At 27.2% G+C, this 19393-nt stretch overlaps 1 protein-coding gene across 3 annotated transcripts in view; it reads right to left on the bottom strand.

The window, feature by feature from the left end:
* Positions 1-15440: 15440 nt before the first annotated feature.
* LOC135929791 (uncharacterized) overlaps positions 15441-19393 on the bottom strand; it is a 58836-nt gene continuing 54883 nt past the window's right edge. For all 3 annotated transcript variants that reach the window (XM_065466506.1, XM_065466508.1, XM_065466507.1), the window contains 5 exons: positions 17594-17775; positions 17339-17482; positions 16881-17214; positions 16263-16621; positions 15441-15799 (listed from right to left, as the gene is read on the bottom strand). In XM_065466506.1, the coding sequence (XP_065322578.1) occupies positions 15578-15799; positions 16263-16621; positions 16881-17214; positions 17339-17482; positions 17594-17775 (1241 nt within the window). In that variant the 3' untranslated portion in view covers positions 15441-15577. The remainder of the gene's footprint in view (positions 15800-16262; positions 16622-16880; positions 17215-17338; positions 17483-17593; positions 17776-19393) is intronic.

The raw sequence follows: 19393 nt of genomic DNA, 5'->3' as shown, positions 1-19393 counted from the left end.
ATTAAAAATATCAAAATTTAAATTTGTAAATCATATTTAAAATAGAGATGCATGAAAATTTTTGAATTTTAAATATGGGTTAGACATTGGCCCTGATTTTATTTTGCAGATATAGATAGGCCTGATCAAAAAACCAAGGCTCAACTTTCATATTCTTATTTAAATGAATTATGACTTTTACATATTTTATTTCAGTTCTTAACTGCCAAAATATGGTCTTTGGCAGGCTCGAGAAAATTTTCTCAACATTATTATGAGCATGAACCTGTTGGGAATTTTTTTATATTAGATATTAGGCATAATATTTATATGGGTCTCAGGTAAAAGCTAATTTAAATATATTTTTACTCAAAAAATAGTATTCGATATTAGTCCAAATGAGTTGGTCTTTACTGAAGTAGGATTGAGCGGGATTAAAAAGAATAAAAAAATGAATATATGGTTTTTAGAGATTTACCTATCTCCAGGCTTGAGAAAAAAATTTCAAAATTATTGCGCGTTGGCCAGGTTTGAGAAAAATTGTTTAAAATTATTATGGGTGGAAATATAAGTGTTAACTCCCTTAGCATCTATTAATACTAATTTCAAATTTAATTTAAAAAATTTTCTAGGAGATATAAACGAGATTCCTAATTTTTAGCAATATTTGTTTTATCAATTTAGAATGGGAACCAAAATGTTATATGAATATTTCAAATGGTATGGTGATCTAAATTGTTTCCGTGATTATGTGTTTTATAAATTAATGATGATTGGTAATGCTAAATAAATATAACAAGTTCATTGCTGATATTAAATGAAATTGCAGAAGAATGAAGTATATTCACAATATAATTATTAAACATGTGAATATGATAAATGATTATTGAAGGCTGAATGTTAAGGTTTAGTAACCTAACATTTATGGAGATATTATCATTATCCTTTTGTATATATATTTTTCTGTGAATATATTTTGACTATGTTATTTGTTATGAATAAAACGAAAGAATCAATATAACAATATATTAAATAAACACTCTTGTACATTTTAAATTATGATAATAGATTTTATTAAAGTTAACCTATATTTTGTAGAAATATATAAGCTAAGGAAACCCGGCGGAAGACCGGCTAAAAGGGCCGAAGGCTAGCCAAAAGAGGGGTCTGGGAAGCGAAGGCCCCAGAAATTTATTAATTTACCCCCTACCGCCTCCATTAATGTTAATAAATAGTTTAGTTGGATTGGAAAGATTAAATAGAACTAGATGGGGTATATTTTAATCCTGGAATATTTCAGTGGGATTTTTCTAATTTTACAATATTTAAAATCTTTATTTTGTCAATCTTGGTAAAAGTTAAGCAACTTGACTCTTTTAAATAAATGTTAACATCTGAACAACAATCATGCCAAAGCTAAGCATTGACCCTTATCAATTGGGAGGGGGGGGGGGCTAACTTTTCGTTTAAGATTGCTCGAAATGATATTAAAAGCTAAGAAAAATATACTCATCTACCATTTGTTCTATCTGTGAATTATAATGATAAAAGAATATATTACATAAATTATTATTATTATTACCGAATTTAGCTAACCGCAGATTTAAATTTCATATTTTATTTATCGCCTAATTAATATTCTAATCTGCTTATTCAGTAACCTCATTTTAAAAATGTCGAAAAGTGATAAATATGCATCTTCTGATAAAAATACGCAAATATTGATCTAATATCTTTCTCTCTAAATGTCTTATCCTCCCCAAAAAAATTTCTAGTTATAGCCCTGAACCGATCCAAATATTAAAAAATCTAAGCCTGATCCGAAAAAAAATTGAAAAATATTGGATTGAGAGAAAAGTATTATATATCAAGGAAACTGGAAATAAAAATTATGGGCTAAAAATTCGTGTTTTATTTGAAAATAAATGAAAATATAATTTATATTATACGTAGTAGTCCGAATCTGGTCTGTTTAATAGTAAAATTTGAAATCGAGGTCTTACCCGACCGATCGGAAAGATTCCCTGTTCAAATTAATCCTAATAGGGTGGACCGGGTTCGGAAATGTTTGATGAGAACTCTATTTATAACTATGATTATATATAATTAAAATTCTTCACAAAATTAATATTATATAATCATTCTTTATTTTTACTAAAAATGATATTAGTTTATTGGTCAATTTTGGCTCATGTGTAAGATTTTATTGGTCTACATGCCCATAATCATCGTTTACAAGAGCATGAACTATTCGATAGCCTGAGTTCTATTTTAGAACCAGGATTAGAATTTTAGAATATCGATGTTTCATTAAAATTTTATTTAATTAATATTAAATATATATATAGTTTATTTCATCTCAAATTGGATTAAGTGCTTAACACATTTTCTTTTATAAAATTTAATTATAAGAAGCATCAGAATATCTACGTTTTAACTCTGAAATCATTAAATCTAGGGCATTTGTGGTAAAGCTGCGTTGATTAATTTGTAGTTATCACACCCCGAGGTGTATTCCTATCCGGGCATATTCTAAAAAATATAATTTTTTATTGAATGCTTTCCTAACTTTTATGATCAATATGAACGTATCAGATTAAAAAAAAATATTTTATATAAAGGTATATTATAAATTTTTAAAATTGTTCAAATGAGCGGGTTGTTGAAACCATGGAATAGGTTGGAAAATATAGTTATGATATTTTTGAAATGAATTTTTTTTTTTCAGAAATACCTCTTAATTAATTTGTATCACAGATAAAATTGGACGAAAACAAAATACTTTAAAATTCACTATTTTTTATTAAATTCTAAAATGTATAAATTTAAAAAAAATTGGAAAATATAGTTATCTCAACTAAGTGCGAATGATATTTTTGAAATTAATTTTTTTTTTTTCAGAAATACCTCTTAATTAATTTGTATCACAGATAAAATTGGACTAAAACAAAATACTTTAAAATTCACTATTTTTTATTAAAATTCTAAAATGTATAAATTTAAAAAAAAAATACAACAGAAAATTTAGCTGGACCCCATATCGTTCAAGAGATGCGTCACTCATCGTAGAAACTATAACTGTATTAACTATTATGTATTTTATAAGCCATGCGATGGCTGGCCAGTTTCGGCATTATTATAGAGGAAACAAGGCCATTTCCAGGCAGACGTTTCAAAGAGGTTTGCATGTTTCTATTAAAAAAATATTTCCAAACAAAGGACAATAATTTGTCTAATTAATTTTTTAAATATAATTTTAAACTAAAGGTATCACATACGCCATTTATTCAATAAATATTTTAAAAAGCTGTCTGGAAATGGCCTAACTCAGCAAAAACGATTTCATAACTATTTACACTTTTTGTTTATATAAAAACTACATGATTATTAAAAGGGCATATTTATCATTTAAAGAATAATGGGATGTTACTATTTGAGCTTTCAAGATTAGTATGTAAATTTTATTCTTTTTAAAGGAATCTTTTACTATTCATATTAGTAAATTATAATAATAACTCTTATAACTTACACATATTTTCTCTCTTGTCTATCCAATATTTGTTTTAATATAAAAATATATATTTATATAATTGCATTTGTTTTATAAAAAAAAAATGGGAAAAAAATTTATCATGCAAATTATGGATTGAGGTAGGACACGTAATTTTGAAGAGTTCCTACATATTATATAAACCCATATTTTTCTCCCCATCTTTCTCATTAATTATTTATAAAATATTTTTGAAAAAAAAGAATTATGAAAGCCGTAGTTTTAATATTAATGATCGTGAATTTGATCTTTTCGGCAAACGGGGAAACCTTCAAAAAAAGGGATAATGAAATGTCAGTATCGAGTAAGTTTATATTATGATATCATTTTGAATATATAAATCTTATTGTTAAAAAAAAAATTAGCTCAAAAATGTCCACCTGTTTGCTTAATATATTGCCCATTTGGTAACGTTTTGGATGTTAATGGCTGTCCAACCTGTAAATGCAAAAGTCCAAAATGTCCACCTGTTTGCTTAATATATTGCCCATTTGGTAATGTTTTGGATGTTAATGGCTGTCCAACCTGTAAATGCAAACCAAATCCAAATTGTCCACCTGTTTGTAAGATATATTGCGAATTTGGTAACGTTTTGGATGCTAATGACTGCCCAATCTGCAAATGCAAACCAAACCCAAAATGTGCACCTGTTTGCAAAATATTTTGCCTATTTGGCAATGTTTTGGATGGTAATGGATGCCCAATATGTGAATGCAACAAGGAACCCAGAAATATGTTGGCATTGCCAGACCCTTCACAAAGTATGAATATGCTTAGTTTAGTCAAATCTACTAGCTATAGCTTAGTAAACATGATTACTATTTTTTGTGAAATTTTTTTTTAGCTTTTATAACTATCTTAAAAGTTAATTTTAAAACTAAATATATAATCGTAAATGACAATATTCTGCAGGTGGACGAAGTAGCTTGATTTCGAATGCCCTTACAGTCGGTAATACAGATGCGATGGGTATGATTTATTTTTCATTTTTATTTTATTTACAATTAACCCTAAATTGACACATTAAAACAACCTTTAGGGAGTAATATATTTTTCTTTGATCCTTAAGTTAACCTATAATCCATATATATTTTATCCTGGGCATTTATTATATTTAATTTAAACAACTATTTTTTACTATTCCCGTGCACAAGCTTTAATGTGTTTGGTTTGAAATTAATTTATTCTTTAGCGCAAACATTTTAGAGGTACGGATGTTATTTAGGCGATTTTATTTATTGATGAATTTTAACAATTTATTTATTTAAAAGTGAATACCCAATATCGCGACCAAATCCAAACGATATTAAGCTTACTATTGGACAAACGTAATTCTTTATTTGTTTTTTCTTTTATTTTTTAAAATTTATCTAATTTTATATTTGTACCATAGTCAGGTCTAGATGCTCTCCTATTCTGTGCCTCATATATTGCCCATATGGAAACGTTGTAAATGAATATGGTTGTAAAATTTGCTCATGTAATCCCCCTCCGACTCATTGATATCATGTTGAAAATCAAGATTATTTTAAAATTGTGATTTATTAAATTTGTAAGAAAAATAAAAGTTATACCCACCCTTTAAAACGTTCGCAATTTAAATTTTTGCAGGAAATCGTATTAAAATATAAACTCTCGTAATGTGAAATATAATTATACTCTATAAATTATTCTACTGCATTTTTAAAAAGTAAAAATCTAATATCATTTATGCTTTTTTCGTTAGCAATAAATTTGTATGAATAAAAGTATACTTAAAAAATTATAAATATGCAAAAAAAGCTCCATAAACGTAAAAGAGCCGTAGTGTTAACTAATATTCTGCAATGGATTTTTCCTATTTCTTTTCCATGCATCCAAAACATCAAAAAAAATTTTTCTTATTAGGAAACATGGACGATTTAGGCAATTTTTTTTACAAAAATACCTTTTTGACTTAAAATTTTTGCAATATTTTAGATTCATACAAAACGTAAAAGTTTGACATAGGAACGATTCGGTTTGAATAAATCTTTGGAATTAGTATCATAAATAATTTAGGGATTTCCAGAGGTAATTCTAAATATGCCGATGGAAAATCAACTAATTGGCTAAAATTTTCTTAATTCTGGGAAGCGGATTTTTACCTCTACAACCCTGGAATTAAGAGTAACAGCCTAACATTTTTATTAGGGACGGTGTGGTTCACTAACCCACCGGTTTAATTCGTTTTCGATTTTCCACTCAAAAGGAACTCGTCGACATGCTAAAAGAAGTTGGCGAACAACTTATTTAAATTTAAGATCCAATTGATAGTCATTGAGGCATCCCAAATTGTCTGCAAAAATTAATATTTCTTAATTATATTAGTTATAGTAGCCTCACGAACTCTATTTAATTGACCAATTTCAAACTCCTCAAAAATGTGATCTTTATTAAGTTCAATATTAATTTATTAATTTTAGAGCCACACTGCTTGAGACAACTAACTTGTTTTGAGTTTCACAAATATGATGATTAATGAGGCCCATTATATTTATTTAATGTCTCTCTACTTTTGCATCATTTTATCTAAAATCAACTGTAGTGTTGTTAGATGTCCAAACCTTTGTGCCACCTATGAGGATAAATCTTAAGGCTTGCATGATATTTTTCCTAATAAAATATTGAGTTAGCCGTTTTTAAAAATCGGCTCAAAATGAGCCGTTTAACAACACTACCCCAGAGTTAAGAACAATTTCTTCACACTTTGAAACACATTCGAGCTATATTAAATACACATATTTCACTCACAATTTGAACGTTTAAGGACGAGCTTTTCGGTAGTGCGAACATTATTTTTTAAGAGTAGCATTATATTAGAAAAATATTCTTGACAAGATGATTTTTATAATATGGATATTATATTTTGGATTTTTTTAAAGATAATTTTATATATAGTTTTCGGATACTTGTAGTTTCAAATTTTAATTTAGGATCTTAAAATTTAATTTTCTTGAGTTATAAGGTTGCCTTTTGATAGTTATCCGAATCCATTTTTTTAACTCTAAAACCATTAAACATTAAATCTAAGCATTTAAAGGAAAACCGTATATTTTTTTGTAATATCCCCGGAGGTATATTCATATTCACTAATTGTAAAAAAATAACTATTTATTAATTGCTTTCATAACACTTTGTTCCTTTATTTAAATACATAAGTGCAAAAGGTATTTGTCTCATTGTATATTTCATTGGTACTAAATTCAGTTAATGTCTGAATAATATTTTCAGTAAAATTTATATCTATAGATGTTTTAAGAAAGTTTTGCATAAAAATATCTGCTAAATTGAACATAAAATTTCGTAAAATATTACACCATACTGCCAAGTACTCAGGTATTAAGAATTTTTAGCTTAGCTACTAAAACTGTTTTACAGATAAATGGGGATATATAAAGAAAAATTTTCTAAATGCTCTATACAAATTTTATTTTTGTTATATTTCTATGTGAATAAATAAAGCTAACGGTTTAAGTGTATTTATTATCTAACTCTCAATTCTCTTGTTTTTGTTAGTTTTTGCAATAGAAATTTTTGTAATCCTCTTGGTGTCTGATCATTATATATAATATGCTTAACTGTTTTAGAACTATCTGGTCTGGTTTGAATTGTATATTTTCCTTACGAAATTAAAAGACAAAGAAAGTACAATTATAATAATTTAAAAATATTAATAATTTATTCTTTTCAAATGATGGCTAGGAATCTTTAAATAATTTAAAATTGTAGCATGATTCGAAGACTTATCTATTTTTTAATTTTGAAATCCCGTCTAATTTTGCTTCTTTTCCAAATGAGTAGGTGTTCAAACCTTAACTAAAAGAATGCAAATAAAAAAATAATTAAGTGGACAATATAGATGTGTACGATATTGCTCAAGATATGCCATTCATTGCTAAGATGATAGCCTAGCTGTAAATTTATTATATATTTTGTAAGCGAGATGTTAACCTGCTATTTTATAAATTAATAAAAAGAATTCCATAACTATTTAGAATTTTTGTTAATAAATTTAAAAGAAGGAAAAGGCTATATGATTATTAAAAGGGTATATTCATTTTAAACATATTGAATTGTTACTATATGAACTTTCAAGATAAGTTAATATGTAAATTTTATTATTATAATATTACTATTCATTTTATAGTGAATTATATATAATAATAATACTTATCAGGGTTTCGAACCGAACCGGAACCGCCAAACCGGAATGAACCGTTATAATTTTCTGAACCGTAACCGTAACCGAACCGTTATAAAGAAACTATAAAAAGAGCGAACCGAACCGTTATAAATATTTTAAACTGGTTTAAACCGGTTCAAAACGGTTTTTAAAAATAATTAAATTTAAACATTATTAACCTAAATTTGAAATTTGAATTTTCCTTGGGGAAATTTTTAAACTCTTTATTTCTTTTCAAATTGAATTTTTTTTACATATCAATTAATACCACCATGTTTATTGTTTTTTCTTTTCACTTTAATAAATACTCAATTTAATAGAGATTAGGCGAATTACCAGTTAATTAGATAAGAATCTTAAAATCAAACAAGTCTATTCTTTAAATTAACAAGTTTATTCTTATATATATATATGTATATTAGTTATTAATTAGCTTATTAATACTTGCTAATAATTTGGGAAAAATCTTAATTCTAACTAACATCTAAAGGAAATCAGGTACTGATTACTTTTAATAAAATACTGTTTTATATTAATTTCTTATTAATTAATATTTTCATAATGAATAATTTATAATGACTTAAATGAATATTAGAATTCTGAAATTAATAAAAAACATATGATTGTTAATTAATATTCCTGTATTTTATGGTTAATTTATTTATTTATTTCCATTTACACTTTAGTGGATAATTTCTTGAAATAATAACTACTTACTGATTAACCTTCTAAATCTTATAGTACCAAATAAAATTTAAACACATGAAATTCAATTGGATAATTATAAAATGATAAAGTATCCATTAAAGTTTTAATTTAATTAACTTTAATTTTTTAATAAAAGACAGTTGTTTTTGGAATTTTAAAAAGCTTTTCTATTTCTTTTCTTCTTATTTTATATTTTATCTTTTTGCTTCTTTCTTTTCTCTATTAAATCAAATTATTTATTAAAATGGTATTAGTAAGCTCCATTCACTTATTTAGTTTCATCTGTGTACAAGTTTGTTTTGTTAGTATTTTTGAGGAAAAAATCGGCATAATTATATGAAGGGTAGGCCTGCATATAATTCACATTTTTGGGGGAGATCTTGTCAGATAAGATAAATAAAAAATTATACTGATTCTATTAAGAAATTTATTTATTCTATTTTTATAATAAAAGATTCTGATCTATTCATCATCATATAGCATATTAGTATCTATTAAATGGTTCGGGAAAAGTCAAATCCTGTGCGATCATATTTTAAATTAGATATTGTAAAAAATCAATCTACTTGTAAACTAGAAAACTGTGGTAAAGTTTTAACCGGGGACCATGCAGCAAATCTTGAACGACATATAGAAAGATTCCACGATAAGGAATTCAAATTATTAAAAAAAAAAGAAGATAATTTGACTATTAAAAAAACAATAACAAAAAATGCAAATAATCATAATACAATTCAAAATGCTTTTACCAAAACTAATACAATACAAATTAATATTAATAAAGACACTTTAATCCTCTCCTGCACTGAGTTAATCACAGTTCATGGGAGACCAATAAAATCAATTGATGACAAAGCATTTAGAAATATTATAGATCCGATAATTGTAGGATTGGGTGGTAATTTAACCATCAATTCTGAAAATATACGCAATAATATTAAAAAAATGGCATTTGATTTTTCGCAAAATTTAAAAAAAGAAATATACCAAAAACTTATATCGTTAAAATTAGATATTGCAACTCGATATGATAGGTCCATACTGGAGATCAATATTCAATTTATAGATAATGGAGAAATAAAATTAAGAACGTTATGCATGAAAGAGATAAAAGAAAGACATACATCAGAATATCTAAAAAAAATTATTCTAGATGTTCTAAACGAACATGAAATAAGAATTGATCAAATTTATACGATAACCATAGACAATGCAGCTAACATGATTAAATTAATTAAGCTGTTAATACATCATGATGAAGAATATGATGAAGATGATATCCTTAATGATTATTTAGATAATGATAATTTAAATAACAATGATGATATAATTGTTAATGAAAATGAAGAACATTTTTTTAATATTGAAAATATTAATCTTGTACCTCATACGAGATCCATGTTAATGGGCATTAGATGTGCCTCCCACACATTTCAATTAGCAATTAATGATTGCATAAAAAATTCAAATGAAATTGTTATTATTAATAAAGCAAGAAACATTTGCAAAAAAATAAGAAATCAGACTACAATGTCTATTTTGTCCAAATTAAATTTAAAAAAGCCACTAATAGATTGTTGCACAAGATGGAATTCAATCTATTTAATGTTGGAAAGATTATTAGAGTTAAAAAACTTTTGCCAAGAAATATCGGCCCAAAGTAATGATCGTGAAAAATGTTTGTCAAAGAATGAATGGAAAATAATTAGTGATATATTAAAAGCTTTATATCCATCATATATTTTGACAAAATATATACAAAGTGAACAAATGACCATGGGCGATTTTTATGCAGCATGGATCAAATGTATCATGCAAACTAGCAAAATAGACACTTCATTTGCCAAACTTTTAGTTTGTACAATCAAAGCACGAGAGATTAATTTGAAAAATGAAGTTTTTTGCTCAGCTATATATCTATCTCGACCCAAGATATAATGTATTTTTATCATTTGAAGAAAAAGATATCGCCAAAAAACATCTTTATAAAACTTGGAACTTAATCCAAAATTTAAATAATCAGAATATTGAAAATCTAGAAACTATTCCTACGTGTTCACATTCGAAAGATAACTTAGATGATGATTTTGAAGATTTATTAATGTCTCATGAAAGCCTTAATAAGAATAGTTCTCAGGGCATAGAAAATTATAATAAATGTGTAGAAATAGAGTATATAATTCGGTCATTTGATAATATAGAGAGATTAGAAAAAGATGCAAATCTTTTGAATTATTGGGGAAATGTAAAGAATAGTATGCCAGAACTTTATAAGTTAGCTATGGTTGTGCTAGCAGTTCCAGCTACGCAGGTATCCGTAGAAAGAAGTTTATACTCTCTGCGCAAAGAACTAAATTAAATCCTGAAATATTAGAAAATATTTTAGTTATCCGTTCCAATTCTCTTTTTAAAAATAAATAATATAAATTTCATTATATTTATGTGTTATTTTATTCCTCAATGTATTTGCGCATGTTTGTGTTTATCTTATTTATGAAATAAAAAGAATTGATTTGTCTAATTTATATTTACTAAGTTTAATAAAAATATCTATAGATTATCATTCATGGTTAAATTAAATAAGAAATTATAAAAAGATTTTTCTCTAAAATTAATATATACATGGTTAATGATTAATTTTTTTTTAAATTAAATTTATAAAAACCGGAACAAACCGAAAAGAACCGTTATAAATTATAAACCGAACCGAACCGATATGATTTTTTTTTAAAAAACCGAAATGGAACAAAACCTTTATAAAATTTTAAACTAAAAACCGGAACGAACCGAACCGTTATACTAAACGGTTCGAAAGTTATAATATTTTATCTTCTCATGTTACCAAAATTTTATTTGAATATTATGATTATAGAATTATAAATTTATAATATGCAAAAAATTAAAAAAATTATGAAGCAAATTATGGATTGGCGGGTGAATTATTATTATGCTTACTAATAATATAAACACATCCTTCCCTCCCCCTATTATTCTCTTTACTGATTTACGTTATATTAAATTTTTAAAAATATTTATTCAAAATTCTTATACCACTTAAACAAATATCATTGGTTTTAATATTCTTAGCCGCCATAGATTAGACCATTTCGGCAAACGGGGCAACTTTTAAAAAACGGGATGATGAAATGCCAGTTACACGTAAGATTATGATATTTATTTTTAAATATTTAAAAAATTTTGATACATCAATTTAAAATAATGCAAATTTTGGTAACGTTTTGGATGTTAATGGCTCTCCAACCTGTATATGCAAAAAATAATCCCAATTGTCCACATGTTTGCCTTATAGGTTGCCCTTTTGGTGACGTGTTGAATGTCAATGACTGCCCAATTTGTGAATGTAAACCAAATCCAAAAATGTTCACCTGTTTGCAGAAATGTTTTATGTTACTAATGGTTGTCCAACCTGTAAATGCAACACTGACCCCGGTAATTTGGCGTCATCGTCCTATCCTTTACAAGGTATCTGCTAAGATGAATTTAATTTAAATTTTATTAATATAAAAATTTTGAAGGCGGGCGGAGTGGAGTTTCGGATGCCCTTACAGCTCGAGTAAATCCAGCGGGTATGAATATTTTTATTCGTAATATGCTTTAATTTTATAATTTGCAGCTGGGTTGATGTGCCCTTCTATTATGTGCTTCGTTTGTCCATATGGAAATAATGGCTCTTGATAATGGTTGTTTAACTTGTAACTGTAAATTGCCCCCAACAAAGTGACAAATTTTTATATGATTTTAAATGTGATAAATTATATAAATATATTATGAATTATATTTTATTATTATACTGACATCGAATATTTTAATTGCGAAACATATGTTATTATAAATATTTTAATAAAATTTTTTTACCAACACATAGCATTTTAGCCTTGTCCTTATATGAGTACGTTGGTATAACAATAGGTTATATTTAGTTCACCAAAGGAATGGCTTAAATATAATTTTTTGTTGTTGATATATTATAATAGGCCTTAATGTATAGTTTATAAATAGAATCATAATATTAATACGTATAAAGTATAAATTGAATTTGGAGATTTTGAGAAAAAATAAAATATTTATCAAGTATATTTATTAATAATTAATAGTACCAGATATCCTTTGAACTTTACAAATAGCATTCAGTATAATTTTAAAAATTTTTGTTATGCTCAAACATTACTCTGTTAAAATTAAGTGGCTATATATTTTTATGAGGCTTAAATTTCAACTCCTACAAAATAATAGTTAAAATTATAAATGAGCTGCACTTAACGTGCCCTGGTCTCTTCCATTGTACATCACTGCTTTAATCACCAAAACCGCCTGCCCTATTCCTAATCTATAAGTCGTTCAAATTATTTATTGTTATAATTTTCACATAGAAGAATCTCGAATCGTCCCTTGTTGGATATTCTATTAACATATATTAATTATTTGTGATTCGCATTCACATTCGCCTTTCATTTTGCTTTAATTATAGTGATATTATATTATTTTTTTTAGTTATACTTTTTCATATTATTGAATATGTGTCATTTCAATATGTTTATTCATTCGCTGTTATATTACTTGATGTTATCTCCCCTGATTATTTTGCATCACTGTTCAAAATTTTTACTAATCCATTTTTTCTCTTTATGTCTTCTTCATAAAATCTGTTTTTCAAGCCTAAAATTTGAAATTAGTACATATTAGGTCTGATGGTTGGGTTTATGTTCTTAGACCACCTTCAGTCTGATGTCCGCATTCTAGCCACTGTCCCCAGTCAGTCAATTGATTATTCCTTGGGAAATCTTTGTTCTTTTTCACATTTCAAATTATTGTTTCTCCCAAAAGTGCAATTCTTATAGCTAAGTCTGTTGCTCGTTGTATATCTTCCCTTGCTAACCTTTAGCAGTAAAAATGATTAGTTTAAATTCCTTTTCTATTTATGTAGCACCTTCAGGGTGCAAGATCAAACTTCACATAAATCCTTAACTCAGCATATCAAGCTAACGAGAGGTCCATTCATCAATTTATGAAAATTTATCGTATTAAATATTTAGATTAGGTAATAAGTCAGGAAATTTCTATTAGTATGAAGGCACTCATCTTTGTCTCTATCATATTACAAGCAAAATGAGTTAATGGAAAAGCAAACGCCTAGATATGAAATATGAATATTGATAAAAAAAAGGCAAAGAACTCAAGTAGATATAAAATATCTGAATATAATAAAGTTGAAAATTTATACTTGTGTAAGTTCAAATGGAATTTTATACAATTTTAATAAAATTCGGAAAATACTATAACTTGTCTCAGCCTATAAATAATGTTATATATATATCTTAAAAACTATTTAGTAAAAGGAAGAAACTTTGCATTATTTTATTTTAGCATAAAGTAATATTTAAAAAAACGACAACCGACACCTTACCAGCTTTAAATCTTATTTTAAACCTTTTCTCTCATTCTTCTTTCATTTTTTTTTATCTTATCTCATCTATTACAGCAATCCCAGTCATAAATGTCCTGGACAAAGATACCCGGACAAGACATAAATACCCAGAGAAGACACAAATAGAAAAATTTTAATAAATTTTTTAAAATGAGAATTAATTTTTTTTTTATTAATTTACTACACAGCTTTAAGTATCTGTTAGATTTTACCAAACGTATTGGATGTATCTTATAAAATAAGTATTCTTCCTCATTCTAATATAGACACTAACTTTATTGCGTAGGCTTAAGCTAACCGCTAAAGTGATACGCGAGCTCAGTCCCTATACCATATCAGACCTTGCCACGAACCGCGTAGCAATATTTAACCAATATCTAAACATTACCCAGTACTTTTTTTAAGAAAAAATATGTGTGAAAATGCACAACGACTGCGCATTATTAATTAAATTATTTTATTAAACTTTTTTCCTTAACATTTAAAAAAAAATTATTATTTTATTTTGTCCGGGTTCTTTATTATGTCCAGTGTATTTTTGCCCAGGTCACTTCTGACCGATTACCCTATTGCAGACAAGTATTCTATATTAAAAAACTTTAAATGTCTTCAACCTTCATAATTTTGTCTTTTATTTATCTTTTTTATAATAATTTATAGAAATAAGCGGCAAAATAAGAGATAGAAAAAAAAATGAACTGGTAAAAATTATTTAAAAATTCACACTTCTTATAAAAAAAATATATATATATTTATATATAATTTTTATAAATTTTTTAGAAATCAATAATAATATTTATTTTTGTATTAGGTTCAGATAATAATTGTGCAAAAAAAATAATTAAAATGATAACAAAGAATAAATAAATTCATTTGTATATAATGCATTTAAAAAATTTATGTCCTTATATTCAAAAAAAGCGGGGTTTTGGCAGTCTTATTTAATCATATACTAATTAATTATTAGCTAGCTTTCTCTCTCGGCGAATCGAAAAAGAGAATAACTATAGGCAATATTTTTAAAATAAATACATATATTTTGGAAGATTTGAAAATTTTTATTGTTGTCAGGATTATATATTTCTTGTACGGATTCTCGTTGAATATTGAATATAAACAGAGTGGGGAAGGAAAGGAGGGGGGGGGGGGGAGAATTCATTTTCTTAATTAATTAATCTTTTGTTTTTAAAAAACAGAAAATGTTTATTTAGTGATTGATGAATAAATATTAAGCATCGGTTAACCCTAAACAGCGCTAAGTAATTTAATCAAACCTTAATTTTTATTTTATTTTTTATACAAAGAAAAATTTATTTTTTAAAAAATATAAAAATAAATAAATAAATTAGGCAAAAAATCGGTTTAGGAGCGCTTTTTAAATAATATAATATATTATTATAAAATATAAGAAAAAAAGGGTGAGACTTAGTGATTATATTTTTTTTAATAAAAAATGAAACAAAAATTAAAATTCAATAAAAAAATTTACAATAATTTTTCGTTCCTGGTTAGTTCTAAGTATGTATTATATAATAAATAAATTAATAAATCTATTATTTTTTGTAAATGTTTTTGAGATATCGTAATCGCAAAGTTTTCTTAATCTCCTTTCTCATCCCATTTCCCCCTCTTTATAATTATTATGCTAAGAAGGATCGGGTTAGAGTGGATGGGGGGAAAATTCGTTCGTTCAGGGCAATACTTTCAATATGATAAGTTTTTTGATTCCGTCCCGCTGACCTATCGCGACTATGGTTCGATTGTCTCGGCTAATTTTGATGTTCAAGATTTCGGTCGATGTTTCGAACGAACACAAATGGCTTCCATCTTCGAAATTCCATAATCTGATCATTTTATCCGTTGAGCCGGACGCCAACAATTTACCGTCCCTAGATAGGTCTAAACACGTCACCTAAAAGAGTTGTTAATTATTGTGTTTTTTTTTTAAATTTTAAAAAAATAAATAAGATAATAGTTGCGTTGCGATATAATTTTGTATAACAGAAATAAAAAAAAATTTGATTTCATTTTGAAGGATTTTCTTATGCATAAAAATTACAATTTTTTTTTACTTATATAAAAGATTTTGGCATTTTTAGGCAAAATTTTGAAATATTTTTGAGATTATTTTTCAGACTCTGAGACAATTTATTAAAACCTATATTTAATTATGTAAATAAAATTTTATAAGGAAATAGGAACTAATTATTAACTATAATTTTTGAATTCAAACTAAAACTTTCTTTATAAAAAAAACTGAAACAAACAATGATACTTAGGTTAATTTAAATGTTATTAAGTTGTATATAAACGAACAAACAATATATAAAAAGGAAAAGCAAATTTTATTGATTTTTTTTATTATTTATAATAACCTGTCCTTTATGCCCGTGGAAGGCTATTTTATGCACGAATTCCCTATTGCCTAAATCCTGCCAGGACTTGATACTCGTGTCCTTCGAAGCTGATACTAGGTACCTACCATCGGGGGAGGCGGTGAGGGCCGTAACAGGCCCTAGGTGAGCACAATTTCCGGCCTCGCGCAAATGACCTTGCTTTTTACCCGTGCTCAAGTTCCAGAGAGTTAATTCCCCTTTGGGAGAACCGGTAGCCGCTCGGTCGGGATTGAGAATCACTACGCATTCTGGATTCGTTACGGTTACACTGAATGCTTTGGAGTCCGTGTTACCGCGTTTAATTTCGCCTAAGTCAACTATTATGACGTTGCACAGGCCTTTTTAAATATTTAATTTCGTTTCACAAAAAAAATAATATTCTAACTTTAATGAATACAAAAAAATAATATTCTAACTTTAATGAATGTAGTTTTTATAAATAAGTCTATATACGGTTTAATAATTACAACTCACATAAAGGGTTAGGGTCCATTCCTTAGAAAGAAAGAAAGGAAGAAAGAAGAGAAAAAAAAGAAAGAAAAAAAAAGAAAGCCTTCTTAATCCTGAATGACTAACATAATTTTATAAAAAAAATACCCCCAGAGTTTCCATCGTCTATAGATTTAACATGTGGAGAGGCTTGTTGGGAAGATTCATAAAACCCTGCTAAAATGTAATTATCGTCAGAGGATTTTCGTAAAAATGCCCGAACATTATTGAGTGGGAAAGTAGGGGTATAGCTGAGTCTTTTGTCAACGGCTCCGCCATTTAATACGTCTAATAGGGTAACGTTAACCTCGTTACCTTTACCCGGAGAATTTTCTTCGAAGGATGTCAGAACAGCTGTTCGTTTGTCATTGAGAAGGGTTAAGGCCGAGAACGAATCTTTGCCATAGGTCATAGTTTTATTTCCAGAATCGATGTCCCAGGTCTTGGTCAGAATATTCAAAAACAAAAATATCAAGTCAAATTTTATATTAATTTTAATAATTTATGCCTATACTTAATATTATGCAACAACATTTAAGAATATACTATAAATGGTTTCAATATACCGTTAACTTTTTCTTGGGGATCGGAGTTGATGATGGTATTGGTTCGCTCAGTGCCAAACCAACTAAGACTCTATCGTTGTTTGAAGCTAAATATAAGTCAGATGATCCTTCCTCTCCTTCTAATATTTTGGATATTTGGCCGGTCTTAAAATAAATTTCAATATATTATCATTCATTAGTGTCATTAAGAAATTCGAAGTAAAATAAATATATATACTTTGAATTGACATATAATTTAACATTTTTTTAATATACTTCTAAATTCCAAATTTGTGGGGGGACGGTATCGGATCCGGTTATAACGTTGAGATTATCGGGTGTAACTATGAGGCTTTCAATGGCCATCATAGATTGAGGAGGGCCTGACAAGAGAGTATCTTCAGGTCTGGAGTTTAAAGTGGCGACTCTAGGTGTCTCGATGAAATATGGAGGCGATCCTTTTAAAATGTATTTTAAATGAATGATAAACTTGATATTATTTGTTTAAAAAAACGATGATTAAATTTATTTACAGCTGCTTAGCTGATATGCTTATTACTCAATTTAATGCCTTCCTATCACCGCATGAGTTAGATATGGTTAAAAAACCAAGAGTTGGTTCCCATCATATTCCATAAATATATGATATATGTCCCTTTAAACTAAAGGACATGTTCGATTCAGGCGTTCGTCCAGGCTTAATAAAGACATGGCCCATAAAAATAGCTAAAAAATGGGCTGAAAGGTAGAAAAAAAACTATAGTTTGAGGTACCGATTTGTCACCCTCTATGCGCACATCGAATGAGGTGGACATTCCATGTCCTTCGCAAGTCAGAGGCAGATTGAGTAAGAAAACAACATAGCAATAGGACTAAAGGAAGGATGATTAAAGACTTTAGAGAGTCTATACTGTAAAAACATGGAGTAACCTCCTACTAAGAAGAACGTCTTAAAATCGATGATGAAGATTCTTACTATAGTTTTACAATTAAAGTAGTATTGTATAGATTTTTAACGGCCCGATTAAAACTTTAGCCACAATTTATGCAAGCATGGAGATTTTACCCATAGATGGAATAAAGGTATGGATCTCGCTAATAAGTAATAAATGGCTGTTATAAAGCAGTTGTTCACTCTTTAAGTTTAGGGAAAATTAATATAAATTCTTAATGTAGATATCTTTATACCGAGGAGAAGAGGAGGGGGTTCAGATATACAAAAAACGTAAATAAAGGATACAAGTTATTATGATTTTATGTGGATTTTGGATTCAAATATTATCATAAATTTTTTTTAAATATGTTGAATATATTTTTGGAATTTATAATATAATTTTATGTAACCATAAAAGAAAATGAATGCCGGATTAACTAGTGAATATAATGCAATATACGAAAGTGGGCATGAGAACCGCGGGGAAGAGCTGATAAATGGGTGAAATTCATGAATCTTGAAGACAGCTGCGAAACCAATCGGAAAATTTAGATAAAATTAAATCTGTAATTGCCTTCTTTACTATAATACACAAAGATGGTCCAACTTTATGGATTAACCTACCTTTGTTTAATGTGTCAGCTTAAAATTCAAAATATATGCAAGCTGAGGTAAACACATGATGTAATGTATAAATCGTTACAAATAATTTATACATGAATTTTCGTAGTCACATTTGATGACTACATATGAAAGAATCTTTCTATAAAAGTTGCATTTTCCTCCTCAAGTATATATTTGAAAAATTGTTCTTTAAAGTAATAGTAAATGTTTTCGTAACTATCTGAACCCGTAAACAACTTATTTAATGGCACTATTAGTCAAAACAGTACATATGATGGTAACGGCACTTATAAATTAAATGGCACATTGGAAACGCATGTTAAATTTTATATATATATATACTATATTGATTCAATCAATGTATTTAATGATATAAGTTATGTCATATTTCAAACAAAATTAGGTATCCACAATGGTATATTATATTAAAAGTGAGGAAACCCCTAGATTAAAAAATGCATTACCGTATGTACGAGTGGCAATATAGAAATAAAAATTGAAAGGTATTCTGTAAAAGA

Source organism: Gordionus sp. m RMFG-2023, chromosome 5 (assembly GCF_954871325.1).
Source record: "Gordionus sp. m RMFG-2023 chromosome 5, tfGorSpeb1-WG-v2, whole genome shotgun sequence".
In the NCBI taxonomy this organism is placed as follows: Eukaryota; Metazoa; Nematomorpha; class Gordioida; order Chordodea; family Parachordodidae; genus Gordionus; species Gordionus sp. m RMFG-2023.
This window is presented reverse-complemented; position numbering and strand designations above follow the sequence as displayed.